Genomic DNA, 21,358 nt, shown 5'->3' on the forward strand with positions numbered 1-21,358 from the left:
CATCTATATTCATGAGAGATATTGGTCTGTAATTTTCTTTTTTTGTGACGTCTTTGCCTGGTTTTGGTATCAGCGTTATGGTAGCTTCATAGAATGAATTTGGAAGTGTTGCTTCCTCTTCTATGCTGTGAAATAGCTTGAGTAGTAGTGGTACAAGCTCTTCTGTAAGTGTTTTGTAGAAAAGAATAGACAACTCTTGAGGTGCCTGACTGTGGGGGGAAGTAGACAGTGGAAGCTGAAGGGAGATGTGGAGTCAAGAGGAAAGTTTATTTTTTATGCATGAGAGATATGAGAACATGCTTCAGTGATGATGAGAAAGAGCCAATAGAATGGAAGTAGTTGAAGATAGAGGAAAGAGGAGCTAATTAATCAAGGTCTTAGAGAGGACAGTAGGGGACTGGACCAGAGTAATATCAAAAAGGACTGGACTTTAATAGGAGCAAGATATATAATCTACTGCAACAGAAGGAAAGAATGGGAGGATGGGTGTGTTTGTCAATATGCTTCTTCCTTTCTTCCTTCCTTCCTCCTTCCCTCCCTCCTCCCCTCCCTTCCTTCCTCTTTCCTTCCTTCTTTCTTTCATACAAGGGAGTTTCTGTCTGATGGATTCTATTTTTTTCCTATGAAATATGAAGCTGAGAGGGAGGAGAAAGGAGGTAGAGTCTGCGGTTTGAGGAGACTTAAATATAAAATAGTCATTGCAAAGAACAGGCTCACATGCTTGCTAGAGAAATAGAAAGATTGCCTGGAAGTTTTTATTCACAGTTTGACTTTTGGAGTGAATTTTAAGATCTGAAAAGAGTATATTAAATATTATATCTAGTTTCATGAAAATTAAAATACACATAAAATAACAGCTGATGAAAGTTAAACTTTTGCTTGTAAATTGTGCACATTTCAAGCTTGAGGCCACATTATAAAATAAGGCTCCTTTCCCTTCAAAACCACCCCAGCAGGTAGTTTGAGACCCCTGGTATCTCAGAAAACCAGATGTCTTCTTTTCCATGTTGTCCTGGTCAACTAGCATGCCCACAGAGGAATGCCCCTGGATTCTACCTTTTTTCTTGAAGCTGTTACCCTTGGGAACTTAGCAATATTATGCAAATTATGTAAAATCTTGAGCTCATTTTCAGAATAATCTTACCCTCTCATCACCCATGGTACATGTGGTATACTACCCACTTTTTCCAGCTCTCAGGTTCTTTGGGAGTATACTTTTACCACTGAAAGTATTTGCTACCCTCCAGTGGGGACTTGCATAACGGTGAAAGTCAAAAGAAACTTTAGTTGAAGCAAAATAGCTGGGGTAAGAGGCTTACAATTAAGGTAGTGCAACCAGGAAATATGATTGGGTAAAAATTTTGTCTTTTTTGGCTTTTGTACCCTAGATAAGCCTTGTAAGCATATTTATGATGTCCTGTGTGATAGGTAGGGAGCCCCTGTGGGTTTGGTTTTTTTTGTGTGTGCGTCTATGTCATATTTAGAAAACCAGAGATTCCCCCATGTAACCTAATGGGGGAAAAAACAAACCAAACCTGTTGTTGTCAAGTTGATTCTGACTCATAGCAACCCTATAGGACAGAATAGAACTGCCTCATATGGTTTCCAAGCAGTGGCTGGTGGATTCAAAGTGCTGACTTTTGGTTAGCAGCCAAGCTCTTAACCACTATGTCACTAGGCCTCCGAATGGAGTGCGCCACAAAAAACATCAGCAACCAAGGTCCATTGGTACAGACGAGCAACTGCTAAGTATGGGCTCGAGAACCTTAGAAGTTCTGTGGTAACCATGTAGTACCAGATACTATTTCTCAAAATCAATATTACCAACCAAAAGTTTAAACACACTCCATGACTCAGCATGCTTCCATTAATGAAAATACGTAGTATTAAAAAAAATTCAAAACAGAAGATAATTGGACCTTGAAAGGGTTAAATTTTATTTGATTGAACTAAACACCGTATGTATAATTTCCATAGATAGGCATTTATGTAGCATTTTAGTGACTTACATAATCAAAGGGAAATTGTTTTAGACTCATATTTTAATTTTCTTTTACTTAGGTTTCTGTTATTTTCAATTGTGTTTATTCCTGTCATTTTGGAAAAGGTAGTGTATAAAGTATACCGTCAGGCTCATCATTGGGAATTTTCACCCACTATGTATTTCCTTTCTCTGGAACAACTTCCACAGGCTCCTCTTACCAGCATATTAATCATCAATAACACAGGTGAGAAGTAGGACTTTTGTTTATTCTTGATTTTTATCATCAAAGATCTATAGAAAGCACAAACTTGAGAGGAAAAAGAGAAGACCTATATTAAAAACAACTTGAGGGACAATAAGGGGGAAATGATATCTGTCCAGCTTGCTGTCCTTTTGGAAGTGATGGGTTCATTTTCAAAGTAAGGAAAATAATGGAAATAGGCAAATATCAACTTTGCTTATTTTCATAAAGATATTTTGAATAGGTCACTGTACTGTAAACATCATTGTAAGGTTATTGATATTAAACAGGTGAGATAATGAGAAGGGCATACTTATATCACTACAACGAGCCTAGGCCATGAGGATTTTTAGTATCTCTTATTTATAACCACAGAGTCCCTGGGTGATACAAACCACCTGCTCTCATTTGCTACCTTAAAGGTTAGAAGTTCTAGTCCACCTAGAGGCGCCTGGAAGAAAGACCTGGTGATCTACTTCCAAAAAACCAGTCATTGAAAATCCTATGGCGCATACTTCTACTCTGACACACAGGGGTCACCATGAGTTGGGTCAACCTGATGACAACTGATATTTATAATTACAAGCATCACAGGGTTCTGGCTAAGTTTATAAAAGTCATTAGTAAAGAAGTTTTATTTCTGTGAGAATTGCAATCTTGACTAACAAGAGTAAACTCTTTGACCTTCTGAGAATTACACAATAAACTAACACATTTCTGAGCAAAGGAGTCTGTTACATTGCAGATGGTAAGCTGGACTTAAGTATCCCAGGATTAATATAAATATCATCATACTCAAAAAGAATGAGGGTCTTCAACACACTCTTCTGGGTGTTCTTTAACATGAGTGGAAATTGTTATTTTAAAGCTTTGAGATTGCTTTTCTTGGTTTTAACTGCCTTCCTTCATTGACTACATTAGGATCAAATATTGAAGACTTTGTGCATTCACTAAAGCATCAGAATATAGTTTTAGAAGTAGATGACTTTGAAAATAGAAATGGCTCAGACGATCCTTCGTACAATGGAGCCATCATAGTGTCTGGTGATAAGAAGGTACGTTTACTCCCATGTGCTGTTTTATTATGAGTGGCTTTTTGCCACATTCAAATGTTTTGAAACTATATTAAGGCAACTCAACCGTTCTATATAAGCATAACTCAGAACACTACCTAGACCCTTTTTGAGTAAGGTATGAATTTTTAATCCTTTAAAGGGCATGTTTTCCATCTTCAATTATTTCTTTCTTTTTTTAAATTGTGTTTTAGGTGAAAGTTTACACAGCAAGTTAGATTCCCCTTTAACAATTTCTATACAAATTGTTCTGTGCCATTGGTTACAATTTCACATTCTGTCAGCATTCTTATTATTTCCATTGTTTGTTCTGTTTCCGTTGATCTAGCTTCCGTTCCCTTCTTTGCTTTCTCACCTTTGCTTTTGGCTAAATGTTGACCATTTGGTCTCATACAGTTCGTTGTTTAAGGGAGCACATTACTCATGGGTGCTACTGTTTATTTTATAAGCCAATCCGTTATTTGGCTGAAAGGCGACCTGCAGAAATAGCTTCAATTTCATGTTCAAAGGCTATCTTAGGGCAGTAGTCTCAGGAGTTCTTCTAGTCTCTATCAATCTAGTAGGTCTGGCCTTTTTTAGGAGTTTGAGTTTTGTTCTACATTTTTCTTCCATTCTACCCAGGACCTTCTATTGTGTCCCTGGTTGGAACAGTCAGTAGTGGTCGTCTGGCACCATCTAGTTCTTCTGGTCTCAGGTTAAAAGAGGCTATCATTCATGTAAGCTGTTAGTCCCATGGATTCAGTTGTTTCTTAAAGGAATAATTTTTATTGGTGATTTTATTTGTTATATAAGTAATGCATGTTTAATAGAAAAATTTAAACTTTACTAGAGTGTATAATAGAAACCCTGGTGGTGTAGTGGTTAAGAGCTATGGCTGCTAACCAAAAGGTCGGCAGTTCGAATCCACCAGCCACTCCTTGGAAACTCTATGGGGCAGTTCTACTCTGTCCAATAGGGTCGCCATGAGTCAGCATCGACTCGAAGGTAACAGGTTTGGTTTTTTTTTAGAGTGCATAACGTAGAATGTGAAATTCTCTCCATAATTTCATCCCTTTCTTTTTCCATATTAAATCTCTGTTACCAGTTTATAGTTTGTTAACCGTCCTCTATGTTATTTTCTTACATAAAATCACAGACTCACTATAGAGAGAATGATCCCATATTTGAAAATTTAAAAATATACTTTCTAAATTGGAGTCATATTAAATGGGCTCTGCAACTTTGTCGCATAAAATTGAAAACTTTGACATCTTCTATGTTAGTGTTAATCTATTTCATTTACAAAATGAGTCAGTCACTTGAATTACAAGAATAATGCATTCTTGCATCAATTAAAACAAGCAGAGTGTCAAAGAAAAATTAAGAGTCTCCTTTTCTCCCTCAATCCACTATGGTAATAAGTAAGCTATAATTTACTTTTTAAGAATTTAGAACTTATATTTGCATATTCTTCTTTTTTGTTTTTAAGGATTACAGATTTTCAGTTGCACGTAATACCAAGAGAATGAATTGTTTTCCTGTTCTTATGGGAATTGTTAGCAATGCCCTTCTTGGAATTTTTAACTCTACAGGGCATATTCAAATGGAGAGAAGTGCGTTCCCTCTTGTAAGTATAGTACCAACTTATATAATACATAATGTAGCAGAAGGATAAAGGGTGAGGTCTCTAGAGCCCACTGCCTGGGTTCATTTATTATTGATTTTATGGTTATGGCTACTTCTTAGCAAGTGTAGTAGTCACCATTGCCTCAGTTTCCTCATCTGTAAAATGGAGGAAAGAATAGTACCTATTTTATCTGTCTTGGAAAGAACTACAGCCAGAACGCTCCTTAGAAGCAAGGACGGTGAGACTTCGTCTCACGTACTTTGGGTATGTTATCAGGAGGGACTAGTCCCTGAAAAGGACATTATGCTTTGTAAAGTAGAAGGTCAGCAAAAGAGCGGAAGACCTTCAATGAGACGAATTGATACAGTGGCTGCAACGACGGGCTCAAGCATAGCAAAGATAGTGAGGATGGCGCAGGACTGGGCAGTGTTCCATTCTGTTGTACATAGGATCACTGTGAGTTGGAACTGACTGGATGACACCTAACAACAACAAGAGCAACACTTTATAGGATTATTATGAGGATTAATGAGTTTACCTAAGTGCCCGTAACCTAAAAACCAAACCCATTGCCATTGAGTTGATTCCGACTCAGAGCCTGGCATATATATTTTTTTCAAAAATATTTCATTCAACAAATACTTCTAGAGTGCCTTCTAGGTACTTCTAGTGCTGGGGATATAGCATATACAGAGCAGATAAAAGTTCTTGCCTTTATGAACCTTACATTGCTGTAAGGAAGAGAGTAAGCATTGCCATAACTTAATCTGAAAAATCATGATTTGTCAAAGTAACTTAAATTTAGTTTCATTAATTTTTTAAATTAAAATTTTTAATGGAAAACTTAAAAACGTGATAAACTTCCTTACTTTAGTAAATTAAATGTATCTCTCACTTTCTATCCTCGTACCCTGATCTATTTCCCATTACATTTATCACTGCTTGATGCACTATATCATTATTTTTCATTGCTTATCTCTCTCCTTTAGTCTAAAATCTTGTCTGATCAAAAATTGCACCTCACTTTCCAAAATATAGAACTTTAAAAGAGCTCAGATCCGAGAAGTTGCCGTAGAATTTAAAATGATAGAGAAAAACTCTAGAAGAGTGAAAAAACCATAACTTGGGCTTTGTTTGGCTCAGTGTGGCAGCAGCAGTGTCTAGAACACTGCTTGGCACCCACTAGGTACTCAGTACATGTTTGTTGATATCAATGAATAGATAGATTTGCAGGGAAACTTAGAACACCAGAGAAGCCTCAAGCCCCAAATCCCTAATCTTGTATCAGATTTTCCTGGGAGAATTTGCATATGAGTCATACACACTGATTAAAGCAAGTGTGCCATATATATATATATATATAAAGCACCACAGTAGGATTTATGAGAACATATGACCCAACCCTAAGATTATCATTCTTTAACAGTTCTATGGATTTTCTCTATCATTTTTAGGTTTGCAGTGTCCTCTTGGCTGTTGGCTCTTTTAATGTTTAATATCTTGGGGAGTAAGGTACAATTTTTCATCAGAAATAATTTTTAATAAACCTTGCCTAGCCTTCAAATAGTTCCCAACAATTATTTTTGATTATGGTAGAAATTGGGTGAATGTTTGCAAGAATATGAATAAAAATTATGGTGAGTGGAATTTTACTAGAAGGTTCCATAATAACAAATTAAGATTATGCTGACTCTAGTTCCTTGAAAACGAAATAGGGTGATTTAATTATAAGCATAAAAGTTGTCTCTATGATATAATTACCAAAACCAAACCTGTTGCCGTTGAGTCGATCCCAACTCATAGTGACCCTCTAGGACAGAGTAGGACTGCCCCTACAGGGTTTCCAAGGCTGTAGTCTTTCCTGAGGCAGACTGCCACATCTTTGTCCCATGGAGCAGCTGGTGGGTTTGAACCACTGGCCTTCAGTTAGCATCCAAGTGCTTAAACACTGCACCACTAGGGTTCCTCTATGATATAATTAAAAAAAAAAGAACCCATTGCTGTCGGGCTGATTCTGACTTACAGTGACCCTATAGGACAGAGTAGAACTGCCCTATAGGGTTTCCAAGGAGCAGCTGGTGAATTTGAACTGCTGACCTTTTGGTTAACTGCTGTAGCACTTAACCACTGTGCCACCAGGGCTCCATGATATAATTAGAGGAGAGCAAATAATCTTTCCTTGCTAAATAATTTCTAGACATTTAGAGATGTTTAAATTGTGAAGCTAGGAACAACTTCTATTTAGTTGTTGTTTTTTAGGATTTATCTGCTTGGAAATAGGGGACTGGAACAAATGACAACTTAGTTCAGTGATTCCATGATTATAAATGTAGCCGTAAAGAACATTTGTCTTCCTTTGGCAATTCCTAGGTTCAAATGTGAAACAGAAACTGCTCATGCCCTTTAAATATATTCTTGTAAAACTATGAGTTTGAATTTCTTTTGAAATCACGTTTTTCCTGGGAATGGAGCCTGCCACTAAGATGTCAGACATGATTGTTTCTTTGTTTGCTTCAGGTGTATGGGACCATTCTGAGTTGTTCACTATTTCCCCAAAGCATACTGTATAATTATGTTTGATTGTATGACCTGTAACAACTTCAGCAGCTTACAGATTTTTTTTTTAACTTTCAGGATGACGTAAAGCTGGGAATTGGCATTTTGGATAGGTCGATATTTTTGTTGGTGGTGGCAAACTGCATTTCTCCTTACATTGGCATGAGCAGCATCAGTGATTACAAAGTAAGAGAGACTGATTTTATATGACTTTATTAATTAGAATTTTATTGTTTTATACTCACAGAATTTTCTTTCCAGAAAAATGTGTTTACGTATACATCACATTATTCTAATCTCATTATGTTTTGTTGTTGTCAGGTGCCTTTGAGTCGCTTTTCAACTTAGAGAGGCCTCATGTGACAGAGCAGAACTGCCCCATAGGGTTTTCAAGGCTGTAATCTTTATAGGAGCAGATCACCAGGTCTGTCTCCTGTGGAACCGCTGAGTGGGTTTGAACCACCAACATTTTGGTTAGCAGCTGAGTGCTTAACCATTGCCCCACCAAAAAAAAAAAAAAACCTGTTGACATCAAGTCAACTCCGACCCATAGTGACGTAGTACAGAGTAGAACTGCCCCATAGGGTTTCCAAGGAGCAGCTGGTGGATTCAGAGCAGTTCGAATCCACCAGCTGCTCCTTTTGGTTAGCAGCCAACCACTTAAACATTGACCCACCAGGGTCCCTTAATCTCCTTACAGATTCTAGTAAATAGTTATTCATGATTTCAAAGATGTCAAAAGTTCACTACTTAACACAGTAACCTTGCCTCAGCTTTAAAGGGAACCATGCTAAATCAACTTCAGAGATGAAGATGTGATACTTTTTGATTGCATGCAGTTATTTCACAATTCCAAAGGGAATTTGGATTTTGAAATATAGCATGAAATGTAAGATGTAACCCTTTTCCAAACTTTTAACTATGATTTTTTTAACTGGAATTTTAATAAAATACAGTGTAGTCATTTTCATTTATCTACGTTGTTGTTGTTGTTAGGTGCTGTCGAGTCAGTTCCCACCCGTAGCGACCCTATGTACCACAGAACGAAACACTGCCCAGTCCTGTGCCATCCTCACAGTCTTTGTTATGGTTGAGCCTACTGTTGCCGCCACTGTGTCAATCCATCTGATAGAGGGTCTTCCTCTTTTTCATTGACTCTCTCCTTTACCAAGCATGATGTCCTTCTTAAGAAAGTGATCCCTCCTGATAACTATCCAAAGTATGTGAGGAAGTCTCACCATCCTCGCTTCTAAGAAGCATTCTGGATGTACTTCTTCCAAGACAGATTTGTTCATTCTTCTGGCAGTCCATGGTATATTCAGTATTCTTTGCCAACACCATAACTCAAAGGCATCAATTCTTCTTCAGTCTTCCTTGTTCATTGTCCAGCTTTCACATGCATATGAGGCAATTGGAAACACCATGACTTGGGTCAGGCGCACCTTAGTCCTCAAAATGACATCTTTGCTTTTTAACGCTTTAAAGATATATTTTGCAGCAAATATGCCCAATGCAATCCATCATTTGATTTCTTGACTGCTGCTTCCGGGGGCATTGACTGTGGATCCAAGTAAAATAAATCCTTTACAACTTCAATCTTTTCTCTGTTTATCATGATGTTACTTACTGGTCCAGTTGTGAGGATTTTTGCTCTCTTTATGTTGAGGTGTAATCCAAACTGAAGGCTTGTTCTCTGATCTTCATCAGTAAGTGCTTCAAGTCCTCTTCACTTTCAGCAAGCAAGGTTGTGTCATCTACGTATTGCAGGTTGTTAATGAGTCTTCCTCCAATGCTGCTGCCGTATTCTTCTTCATATAGTCCACCTTCTCATATTATTTGTTCAGCATACAGATTGAATAAGTATGGTGAAAGTATACAATCCTTATGCATACCTTTCTTGACTTTAAACCATGCAATATTCCATTAGTCTGTTCAAACAACTGACTCTTGATCTAAGTACAGATCCTTCATGAGCACAATTAAGTGTTCTGGAATTTCCATTCTTTACATGGTATGTTATGATCCACACAGTTGAATGTCTTTGCATAGTCAATAAAACACAGGTGACATCGTTCTGGTATTCTCTGCTTTCAGCCAGGATCTGACATCAGCAATGATATCCCTCGTTCCACGTCCTCTTGTGAATCCAGCTTGAATTTCTGGCAATTCCCTGTGGATGTACTGCTGCATCCATTTGTGAATGATCTTCAACAAAATTGTACTTGCGTGTGATATTAATGATAATGTTTGATAATTTCTGCATTCTGTTGGATCACCTTTCTTTGGAACTGGTACAAATATGGATCTCTTCCAGTCAGTTGGCCAGGTAGCTGACTTCCAGATTTCTTGGCATAGATGAATGAGGGCTGGCAGCACTGCATCTGTTTGTTGAAATATCTCCATGGGCATTCCATCAATTCCTGGAGCCTTGTTTTTCACCAGTGCCTTCAGTGCAGCTTGGACTTCTTCCTTCAGTACCACCAGTTCTTGATCATATGCTACCTCCTGAAGTGGTTGAACATCAAACAATTCTTTTTGGTACAGTGACTCTGTGTATTCCTTCCATCTTCTTTTGAAGCTTCTTCAGTCGTTCAGTATTTTGCCCACAGAATTCTTCACTATTGCAACTTGAGGCTTGAATTTTTTCTTCCATTTTTTCAGCTTGAAAAATGTTAAGCACATTCTTCCCTTTTGGTTTTCTATCTCCAGTTCTTTGCACACTTCATTATAATACTTTACTTTGTCTTCTTGATCCGCCCTTTGAAATCTTCTGTTCAGCTCTCTTACTTCATCATTTCTTCCATTCATTTTAGCTACTTGATGCTCAAGAGCAACTATCAGGGTCTCTTCTGACATCCATTTTGATCTTTTCTTTTTTTCCTGTCTTTTTAATGACCTCGTGCTTTCTTCATGTATGATATCCTTGATATCATTCCACAACTCATCTGGTCTTCGGTCATTAGTGTTCAATGTGTCAGATCTATTCTTGAGATGGTCTCTAAATTCAGGTGTGATATACTCAGGGTTGTACTTTGGCTCTCGTGGACTTGTTCTAATTCTCTTCAACTTCAACTGGCATGTGAACAATTGATGGTTTCTTCCACAGTCAGTCGCTGGCCTTGATCTGACTAATAATATTGAACTTTTCCATCAACTCTTTCCACAGATGTGGTTGATTTGATTCCTGTGTAATCCATCTGGTGAGGTCCACATGTATTGTCATTGTTTATGTTGTTAAAAAAAAAGGTATTTGCAATGAAGAAGTCATTGGTCTTGCAAAATTCTATCATGCAATCTCCACCGTCATTTCTATCACCAAAGCCATATTTTCCAAGTACCAACCCTTCTTTTTTCCATTTTTCCCATTTCAATCACCAGTGATTATCACTGCATCTTAATTATATGTTTGATCAATTTCAGACTGCAGAAGTTGGTAAAAATCTTCAGTTCCTTCATCTTTGGCCTTAGTGGTTGGTGCATAAAATTTGAATAATAGTCATATTAACTGGGCTTCCTTGTAGGTATATGGATATTATCCTATCCCTGACAGCATTGTACTTCAAGATAGATCTTGAAATGTTCTTGAATAGATCTTGAAACGATGAGGAATGCAACACCATTCCTCTTCAATTTGTCATTCCCAGCATAGTAGACCATATGATTGTCTGATTCAAAATGACCAATACCAGTCCATTTCAGCTTACTAATGACTAGGATATAAATTTTTATGTGTTCAATTTCATTTTTGACAACTTCCAATTTTCCTAGATTCATACTTCGTACAGTCAACGTTCTGATTATTAAGGGATGTTTGCAGCTGTTTCTTCTCATTTTGAGTTGTGCCACATCAGCAAATGAAGGTGATGAAAGCTTTAACTGAGGAGCTCATCTTCTGGCACTATATCAGACAATGTTCCACTGCTATTCATAAGGTTCTAACTGGCCATTTTTTTCAGACATAGACTGCCAGGTCCTTCTTCCTAGCCTGTCTTAGTCTGAAAGCTCAGCTGAAACCTGTCCACAAAGGATGACCCTGCTAGTATTTGAAATACTGGTGGCAAAACTTCCATATCACAGCAACACACAGGGCACCACAGTATGACAAACTGACAGGCATGTAGTAGGGAAATATCAATTGACTGAGCATTTTCTTTCCCAGACTAATCTCTCCTGGTATGTTCAGTGATAGAACAACTTTCTCTTACCTTGACTATGCTTTCAGGGCTGTCTCAACCAAGGTGGGAGAACGTAATAGGGGCTTTTCTTTTCTCTTTTCACCTGTTATACTGCTTACAGATTGGAGAGCTGTGTTTTGGCTCCTGTAACGTTCCTTTAGGAAATAATTATTTGAGATTCTAGCAAAATTATTTGGGGGTTATAATAAGAGTTTGGAATCTTTCTTAGTTCCATCATAGATTCCATCTTTTTTTTAAGGGTTTTATTATTTTTTTATTCATTTTAGTATATATGAGTGAAGGCATTATGGAAATGAGCATTTCTATTGTTATTATTGGGAGTCCCTGGGTTGTGCAGATGTGCTCGGCTGCTAACTGAAAGGTTGGTGATTCGAGTTCACCCAAAGATGCCTTAGGAAAAAGCCCTAGAAATCTCCTTCCAAAAAATCAGTCCTTGAAAACCCTATGGAGCACAGTCCTACTCTGATACACATGGGCTCTCCACGAGTCAGAATCACTGGTTTATTGTTATTATTGCCAGTAGCCTCAAATTCCTTCCTTTCTTGGGAAATTCTTGCCGCAGACAAGCCACCTGTCATGAAAATCCATGGAAACAGACTGGAGAGTATTGGGGAAAACCCTCGTGGCCACATGTGTCAGAAGCTTAGAAGCACGTAGAAGCTTTGACCCAGGCATTCTAGAAATGTATTCTAAGTGATTAAATAGATCATGGCCAAAGATGCGTATGTAGCATTCTTAGTTGCAGCATTGTTTATAATGGGGAAACTTAGAAACCCCCTACATAGCCCTGAATCGATTTTTGTCTAAAATTTTTTGGTACATGAAAACACTGAAATACTTCATAGGCATTTCAAACACATGACAGAAATATATAATGAACTGGGAAAATGGGATGTTCATAGTGTGCTGCCAGATAAGAGAAGATAAGAAAATCACAAACCAATAGATATAATATTATCCTCTGTGTCTGTGTGTAGGATAGAAAATGTATTATCTTAGCAAAATACTTGTTTTTAATATTTTAGACCTCTATAAATAGTATGCTTTTTTTTTTTTTTACAATGAACATGTATTATGTCAGACCTTATAAAAATTATATTTAAAAAAAAATTAAATGGATTGAGACGTTGAGCCTATCTGGGCAACAAATAACCATTCATGTTGTTTGCAACCATTGCTGTTTTTTACTGAATCCTGAGCATCCATGCTGGCCCTTCTGATGCACTCATTTCTGTATTCATCCTATCGGCATTTTGCACTGCTCTGCTGCAGATGCTGCATCTTGAGGCAGTCAGCTGTGTCACGTGAGCTCTGCCTCTGCCAGACCTTTCATCTCTCTGCTGCTTCTGCTCTGCTTTCAGGCTGGTTTCTGTGGCAGTTGATCCTCCTGCTGCTTCCGGACCGAGCCACATTCTGCACTGCAGTTGTTGCTTGCCTGGCCTTTTCTCCTCGCAGGTGTTTCACAGGTTCAGGACACTTTTAGGCTAACTTTTTTCAGTTGGGATTCCTGTACCTCATGTTTAGTATAAATTCCATATGAGCCCCAACATGAGCATAAAAAAACCAAAAACCAAACCCATTTCCATCAAGTCAATTCTGACTCATAGCCACCCTATAGGACAGAGTAGAACTGCCCCATAGGGTTTCCAAGACTGTAATTTCACAACTGGACAATAAGCAAAATCATGATAAATGTAGAAAAGGTTGAAGTTGTCAAGGATTTCACTTTACTTGGTTCTACAATAAACTCCCATGGAAGCAGCAGTCAAGAAATCAAACAATGTGTTGCATTGGGCAAATCTGCTGCAAAAGATCTCTCTGAAGTGTTAAAAAGCAAAGATGTCACTTTAAGGACTAAGGTACCTCTGATCCAAGGCTTGGTATTTTCAATCGCCTTATATGCATGTGAAAGCTGGACAATGAATAAGAAAGACTGAAGAAGAACTGATGCCTTGGATTATAGTGTTGGCAAGATTAATGAATATACCATGGACTGCCAGAAGAACAAACAAATCTGTCTTGGAAGAAGTCCAGCCAGAATGCTCCTTAGAAGAGAGGATGGCGAGACTTCATCTCTTGTACTTTGGACGTATTATTAGGAGGGACCAGTTCATGGAGGACATCATGCTTGGTAAAGTAGAAGGTCATGGAGAACAGGAAGACACTCAACAAGATGGATTGACACAGTGCCTACAACTATGGGCTCAAACACAGCATTGATTGTGAGGGTGGCGCAGGACAAGGTAGTGTTTCGTTCTGTTGTACGTAGGGCCACTATGAGAGGGAAACAACTCAATGACACCTAACAACAATAGCAACAATCTTTACAGAAGCAGATTGCCACATCTTTCTCCCACAGAGCAGCTGGTGGGTTCAAACAACCAACCTTTCAACTATCAGCCGAGCACTTTAATGACTGCACCACCAGGGCTTCTTCATATGAGCATAGCTCTTCTTTTTCCATCAAGAGCCTGGGACAAACAGCTTCTCCATGCTATGGGCAGTATGTGTCAGGTCTCTCTTGCACAGATTGGGCAGCCTTTCTTAGAGGCTGGCTTTATAAAGCAGTCATGGTCCTATATGTCCACTTTGCATCAACTTTAGACCACCTCGCTGATTCTTGTATAGGTCTTAAAATTCCAGTCTCCAGCCTCTAAGGTCTATACCCAGGTTCAATATGATCCTGATCTGCTGCAAAGTAAGATGAAGCTTACTGCTATAGTACCATTAGACTGTTTTATTCAGAATTTCTGTGTATTGTATTTATAATGAGAGGAGCATCTGCTTTAACCTTATATGGTGTAAACACTTTTGTTGAATATGACAAGCATGGTGCTTACCTTCATAGCTGCTACTGTGGAAAAGTGTGTTCCAGAGTCATGAGGGCCCAGGCTATCCTTAGTGTAAGGCAGACTATAATTTGTATCATGGACACTGTCTTCATTATCTAGTGCTTCTTTAACAGAAATACCACAAGTGGATAGCTTTACAAACAGAAACTTATTTTCTCACAGTTTAGGAGGCTAGAACTCTAAATTCAGGATGCTGGCCCTTGGGGAAGACTTTGTTTCTTTGTCAGCAATTTGTCAGTCCATGTGTCTTCTGAGCTTCTCTCCTGGACAATCTTCATGTGGCTTGTTATCTCTTCCCGCATCTCTGCTTCTTTCACTTGCTTGTTTAATCTCTTTTATATCTGAAAAGACATTGATTTAAGGCACACTCTACACTAATCCTGTCTTATTAATATAACAAAGACAACCCATTCCCAAATGGGGTTGTCATAGATTGAATTGTGTCTCCCAATTCTATTCAAAGCACATCCTTTGGACCTAGGGTCCCTGGGCTGAGAAGCTTCTAGAACAGAGGAAGATTAATGACAAGGGCCTTCCCGAGAGCCAACAGAGAAAGAAAGCATTCCCTTGGAGCGGGCACCCTGAAATTGGACTTTAAGCCTCCTAGATTGTGAGAGAATAAATTTTTCTTTGTTAAAGTCTTACACTTGTGGTATTTCTGTTATAACAGCACTAGATAACTAAGACAAGGATTATAACCACAGGCATAGATGTTAGGATTTATAACACATATTTTGGTGGGACACAGTTCAATCCATAACATTCCACCCCTTGGCCCACAAAAATTCATGCCCTTCCCACATGCAGAATCTATTCACTCCATCACATCATGTCAAAAGTCTTAAATCAACTCCAAGTCCAAAATCTCATCTTCTGAATCATCTAAATCAAATATGGGTGAGACTTTAGGTGTATTCCATCCCGGGACAAAATTCCTCTTCATCTGTGAACTTGTGTAATTTAGACTACAAGTTATCTTTTTCCAAAGTACAATGGTAGAACAGGCACAAGGTAGACATTTCCATTACAAATGGTGGAAATTGGAGGGAAAGAAGGGATAAGAGGCACACAGCAAGTCCAAGACCCTGCAGAAAAACTTACATTAGCTCTCAAGGCTTGAAAATCATACTCTGTTCTTTGGGACCATCTGAGCAATGGCCCTGCCCTCCAGACTAGGTGTTGGCCATGCTCTCCAGAGTCTGGGTGGAGTCCTCGGGCCCTGAACTTCAGCTCCACCTTCCAGGCCCACTGGGAAGACAACTCGGCTCCCTCGGCTTTGGGTGGCCCCATTCTCATAGCCATCTGAGTGGCGATCCCACCCCCTGGGCACTGGCAGGCCCCATTCTTCTACCTCTGATGCATGGCAGCCCCACCCCCTCAGCTTTTGGTGGTGACTCCATTTCCCTGGCACTCTTTAACAGCAGCCTCATACTCCAGAACTGAGTTGGTGAAGACCCAACTCTTTGAAACCTAGGAGGCTCTGGTCCTACCCTTTGAGAGCCAGGAGAATGGCCCCACCCCTTGAAACCAAGAAGGCCCTGCTTCCTGTGCTCCTTCCAACAGTTGTGCTGATCTCTGAGCTGCTCCAGGGATGGTCCTTTTCTTTTCTTGGGGGACAACAGATGTAGCTCCTTTGGCCCGTTTCCTGCCAGTAGAATTCCAAGAGGCAAACAGCGTTCTTTCCTTCTTTCTCTGTGCCCTTCAGTCTAAGCTGATGGGTTTCTGCTGTGGTAGTTAGTTAGATCCATCAGTCACAGACTAGTCGCTTTAACAAAAGATTGTGTAGCCATGTCCTTCGTGAACATTCTAGGACAACAGAATTTTCCTAAGTTTTGTTTTCAGTTTGCACAGTTCATTTTTAAGTCCATCTCTTTCCTCTCGCATTTTACTATAAGTAACAAGGAGAAACCACATGGCCCCTTTAAGATCTTGCTTAAAAATCTCCTCAGCCAGTTATCCAAGTTCATCACTTACAATATCTACCTTCTACCAAACATTTGAACATAATTTAGACAAGTTCTATGCCACTGCATAAAAAGCATCACCCTTTCTCCATTGTCCAGTCACAAGTTCCTCATTTTCTTTTAAGGCCTCACCAGAAGCACATTTAATGTCCATATTTCTAGCAACATTCTGTTGCTGGTGCTATATGTATTCTCTATAGCTCTCCTCACTACCTTCTGCGTGCTCACCAGAATTGCCTTTGAAAGCCATAATTCTACCAATAGTCTCTTCAAAGAAATCTAGACTTTTACTATTAGGCACCTTACAAATCTTCTAGCTTCTACCCATTACCCAATTCCAAAACCATTTCCATATTTTATGTCTTAGTTATCTAGTGCTGCTACAACAGAAATACTATGAGTGAGTGGCTTTAACAAACAGAAATTTATTTTCTCAGTTTAGGAGGCTAGAAGTCCAAATTCAGGATGCCGGCTCTAGAGGAAAGCTTTCTCTCTCTGTCCTCTGTGGAGGAAGATTACTATCATAATCACCCTTATTTTACAGATGACAAAAGTGAGACCCAGAGAGTTTCAATAACATACCCAAATTCACAGCTGCTGAGGAGCAGGACCTAGGTTAAAATCTTGATCACCTTACTGGACACTGTGAGCCTAAATTACAAATGCTATACTGCCCACTTGTGTATGTCTTTTGTTCATTCAATTCTCACTTCAGGCACACACATTTTCCAATTCTCTCTGCCTTTCACTTCATATATTTTGAATCAATGTTCTCCAGTACTAGAAGCATTGTAGTCTTCATGTGATGTACTTTGCACCAGGCTAAAACATTCCTCATATTGGATTCCTTGCAAGCTATTCATACAGAGTACTTGTCCCCATGGGGTCTGTGTGCAGTCATCCTCAGCACTGTGCATATAAGAGCAAGAGCAAAAAAAACTTGACTTGCAAAAAGAGAAAAATGAAGCACCCCAGCAGCCCAAGAAAGAGTGAGGCTGAGAATGTTTCCCAGGGGCTTTTCTATTCTAGCTTTTCATCCTTCCTCAGGTCCAGTTGCATTGCCTATATTTTTTGTTTTGTCAGATGTTGCTGTTAGCCTCCGCTGAGTTTGCCCCCAACTCATGTTGACCCCATGCACAATGGAATGAAATGCTACCTGGTCCTATGCCATGCCCATGATCAGTTGTGGATCAAACCATTGTGATCCCTAAGATTTTCATTAACTGATTTTTGGAAATAGATCTCCAAGTCTTTCTTCCTAGTCTGTCTTAGTCTGCAAGCTCCACTGAAACCAGTTCAGCATTATTACACTCAGGCCTCCACTGACAGATGAATGGTGGCTGCACATAAGGTGCATTGTCTGGGAATGAAACCTAGGTCTCTTGCATGGAAGGTAAGAATTCTACCACTGAACCACCACTGCTCCCTTTCAACAATTGCTCTTTGTTGCTTAAAAATATAATATACAAGTTCTACTTGGTAATGTTTTATGTTTTTTTGCCTTGAAACATGTTTAGTATGACATATTCCTGCCCTCTATTTTTATTTGCATTGGTCAGGTATGTTTTGAACAACTTTTATTCTCTCCGTATAGGATATCTCTTGAAACTTTCATTTTTATTCTTTTTTTTTTTTTTTTATTGTGCTTTAAGTGAAAGTTTTCAGTTCAAGTCAGTTTCTCATACAAAAATTTATACACGCACTACTATGTGACCCGAGCAGCTCTCTCTGTAAGGTGATAGCCCACTTCTCCTTTCTACCCTGGATTTCCTGTGTCCATTCAACTAGCTCCTGTCCCTTTTTGCCTTCTCTTCTTGCCTCCGGACAGGAGCTGCCCATTTAGTCTCATGTATCTACTTGAGCTAAGAGGCACTCTCTTCACAAGTATCATTTTATGTCCCATAGTCCAGTCTAATCTTTGTCTGAAGAGTTAGCTTCGGGAATGGTTTCAGGTTTGGGCTAACAGAGAGTCCAGGGGCTATGTCTTCCGGGGTCCCTCCAATCTCCGTCAAACCGTTAAGTCTGGTCTTTTTATTAGAATTTAAGTTCTGCACCCACTTTTCTCGTGCTCCGTCAGGGACTTTCTGTTGTGTTCCCAGTAGAGGCGGTCATTGGTGGTAGCTGGGCACCATATAGTTCTTCTGGTCTCAGGCTGGTGGAGTCTCTGGTTTATGTGGTCCTTTCTGTCTCTTGGAAACTCTAGTATCGTAGAGGTTAAGAGCTATGGCTGCTAACCAAAAGGTCAGCAGTTCGAATCCATCAGGTCCTCCTTGGAAACTGTACGGGGCAGTCCTACTCTGTCCTGTAGGGTCACTGTCAGTCCGAATTGACTTGACGGCAATGGGGTTGGTTTGGTTTTGGTTTCTGTCTCTTGGGATAATATTTTCCTTGTGTCTTTGGTGTTCTTCATTCTCTTTTGCTCCAGTGGGTTGGGACCAATTGATGTATCTTAGATGGCCACTCGCTAGCTTTTAAGACCCCAGACGCCACTCACCAAAGTGGGATGCAGAACATTTTCTTAATAAACTTTGTTGTGCCAATTGACCTAGATGTCCCCTGAAACCATGGTCCCCAGACCCCTGCCCCTGCTACTCTATCCCTTGAAGTGTTTGGTTGTATTCAGGAAACTTCTTAGCTTTTGGTTTAGTCCAGTTGTCCTGACTTCCCCTGTAGTGTGTGTTGTCCGTCCCTTCACCTAAGATAATGCTTATCTACTATCTAGTTAGTGAGTACCCCTCTCCCTTCCTCCCCACCCTCATACCCATCAAAGAAAGATTTCTTCTGTGTTTAAACCATTTCTTGAGTTCTTATAACAGTGGTATCATACAATATTTGTCCTTTTGCAACTGACTAATTTCACTCAGCATAATGCCTTTCAGATTCATCCATGTTATGAGATGTTTTGCGGATTCATCATTGTTCTTTATTGTTGCATAGTGTTCTATGGTGTGAATACACCATAATTTGTTTATCTATTTGTCCATTGATGGGCATCTAGGTTGTTTCCATCTTTTTGCTATTGTGAACAGTGCTGCAGTGAACATGGGTGTGCATATATCTATTCGTGTGACAGCTCTTATTTCTCTAGGGTATATTCCAAGGAGTGGAATTGCTGGAACTTGTGGTACTTCTATTTCTAGCTTTTTTAAGGAAGTGCCAAATCGATTTCCAAAATGGTTGTACCATTTTACATTCCCACCAGCAGTGTTTAAGTGTTCCAGTCTCTCCACAACCTCTCCAACATTTATTATTTTGTGATTTTTGGATTAATGCTAGCCTTGTTGGGGTGAGATGTTTTCTTACTGTAGTTTTGAATTGCATTTCTCTAACGGCTAATGATCATGAGCATTTCCTCATGTATCTGTTAGCCACCTGAATGTCTTCTTTGGTGAAGTGCCAAAGAATATCTTTTGTCCATTTTTTAATTGGGTTATTTGTCTTTTTGTGGTTGATATTTTAAAGTATTTTGTAGATTCTAGAGATTAGACACTGATCAGATTTGTCGTAGCCAAAATTTTTTTTCCCAGTCTGTAGGTTGTCATTTTACTCTTTTGGTGAAGTCTTTTGATGAGCGTAAGTGTTTGATTTTTAGGAGCTCCCACTTATCTAGTTTCTCTTCTGGTGTTTGTGCACTGTTAGTAATGTTTTGTGTTCTGTTTATGCCATGTATGAGGGCTCCTAGCATTGTCCGTATTTTTTCTTCCATGATCTTTATTGTTTTAGATTTTATATTTAGGTCTTTGATCCATTTTAAGTTAGTTTTACTGCATGGGGTAAAGTATAGGTCATGTTTCATTTTTTTGCAGATGGATATACAGTTATGCCAGCACCATTTATTAAAGAGACTGTCTTCTCCCCGGTTAATGGACTTTGGGCCTTTGTCAAATATCAGCTGCTCATAGGTAGATGAATTTGTGTCTGAATTCTCAATTCTGTTCCATTGGTGTTTGTATCTGTTGTTGTACCAGTACCAGGCTGTTTTTACTACCATGGCAGTATAATAGGTTCTAAAATCAGGTAGTGTGAGGCTTCCTACTTTGTTCTTCTTGAGCAATGCTTTACTTATCCAGGGACTTTTCCCTTTCCATTTGAAGTTGGTGATTTATTTCTCCATCTCATTAAACACTCCATTGGAATTTGGATTGGGATTGCATTGTTTCTGTAGATCACTTTGGTAGAAATGACATTTTCACAATGTTGAGTCTTTGTATCCATGAGCAAGATATGTTTTTCCACTTATGTAGGTTTCTTTTGGTTTCTTGCAGCAGTGTCTTGTAGTTTTCTTTGTGTAGGTCTTTTACGTCTCTGGTTAGATTTATTCTGAAGTATTTTATCTTCTTGGGGTCTATTGTAAATGGTATTGATTTGGTGATTTCCTCTTGGACGTTCTCTTTGTTGGTGTAGAGGAATCCAACTGTTCTTTGTATGTTAATCTTGTATCCTGATACTTAGCTGAAATCCTCTATTAGTTCCAGTAGTTTTCTTGTGGATTCTTTGGGGTTTTCTGTGTATAAGACCATATCATCTGCAAATAGAGATACTTTGACTTCTTTCCTACCAATTTGGATGCCCTTCATTTCTTTTTCTAGCCTAATTGCCCTGGCTAGGACCTCCAGCACAATGTTGAATAAGAGAGGTGATCAAGGGCATCCTTGTCTGGTTCTTGTTCTCAAGGGGTATGCTTTCAGACTTTCTCCATTTAGGATGATGTTGGCTGGTGGCTTCGTATAAATGCACTTTATTGTGTTGAGGAATTTCTCTTCTATTCCTATTTTGCTGAGAGTTTTTATCATGAATGGGTGTTCGACTTTTTCAAATGCCTTTTCCGCATCAATTGATAAGATCATGTGGTTCTTGTCTTTTGTTTTATTTATGTGATGGATTAT

General features: G+C 39.0%; 1 protein-coding gene across 1 annotated transcript in view; it reads left to right on the forward strand.

Annotated features, from left to right (window-relative positions):
* Nucleotides 1–21,358, forward strand: part of ABCA10 (ATP binding cassette subfamily A member 10) — a 71,285-nt gene that overhangs the window by 16,823 nt on the left and 33,104 nt on the right. The window contains 4 exon segments of the mRNA XM_023729282.1: nt 2,062–2,228; nt 3,147–3,280; nt 4,767–4,904; nt 7,539–7,646. Coding sequence (XP_023585050.1) covers nt 2,062–2,228; nt 3,147–3,280; nt 4,767–4,904; nt 7,539–7,646 — 547 coding nt within the window.

This window comes from Trichechus manatus, unplaced genomic scaffold, assembly GCF_000243295.1.
Source record: "Trichechus manatus latirostris isolate Lorelei unplaced genomic scaffold, TriManLat1.0 scaffold00028, whole genome shotgun sequence".
Classification (NCBI taxonomy): domain Eukaryota; kingdom Metazoa; phylum Chordata; class Mammalia; order Sirenia; family Trichechidae; genus Trichechus; species Trichechus manatus.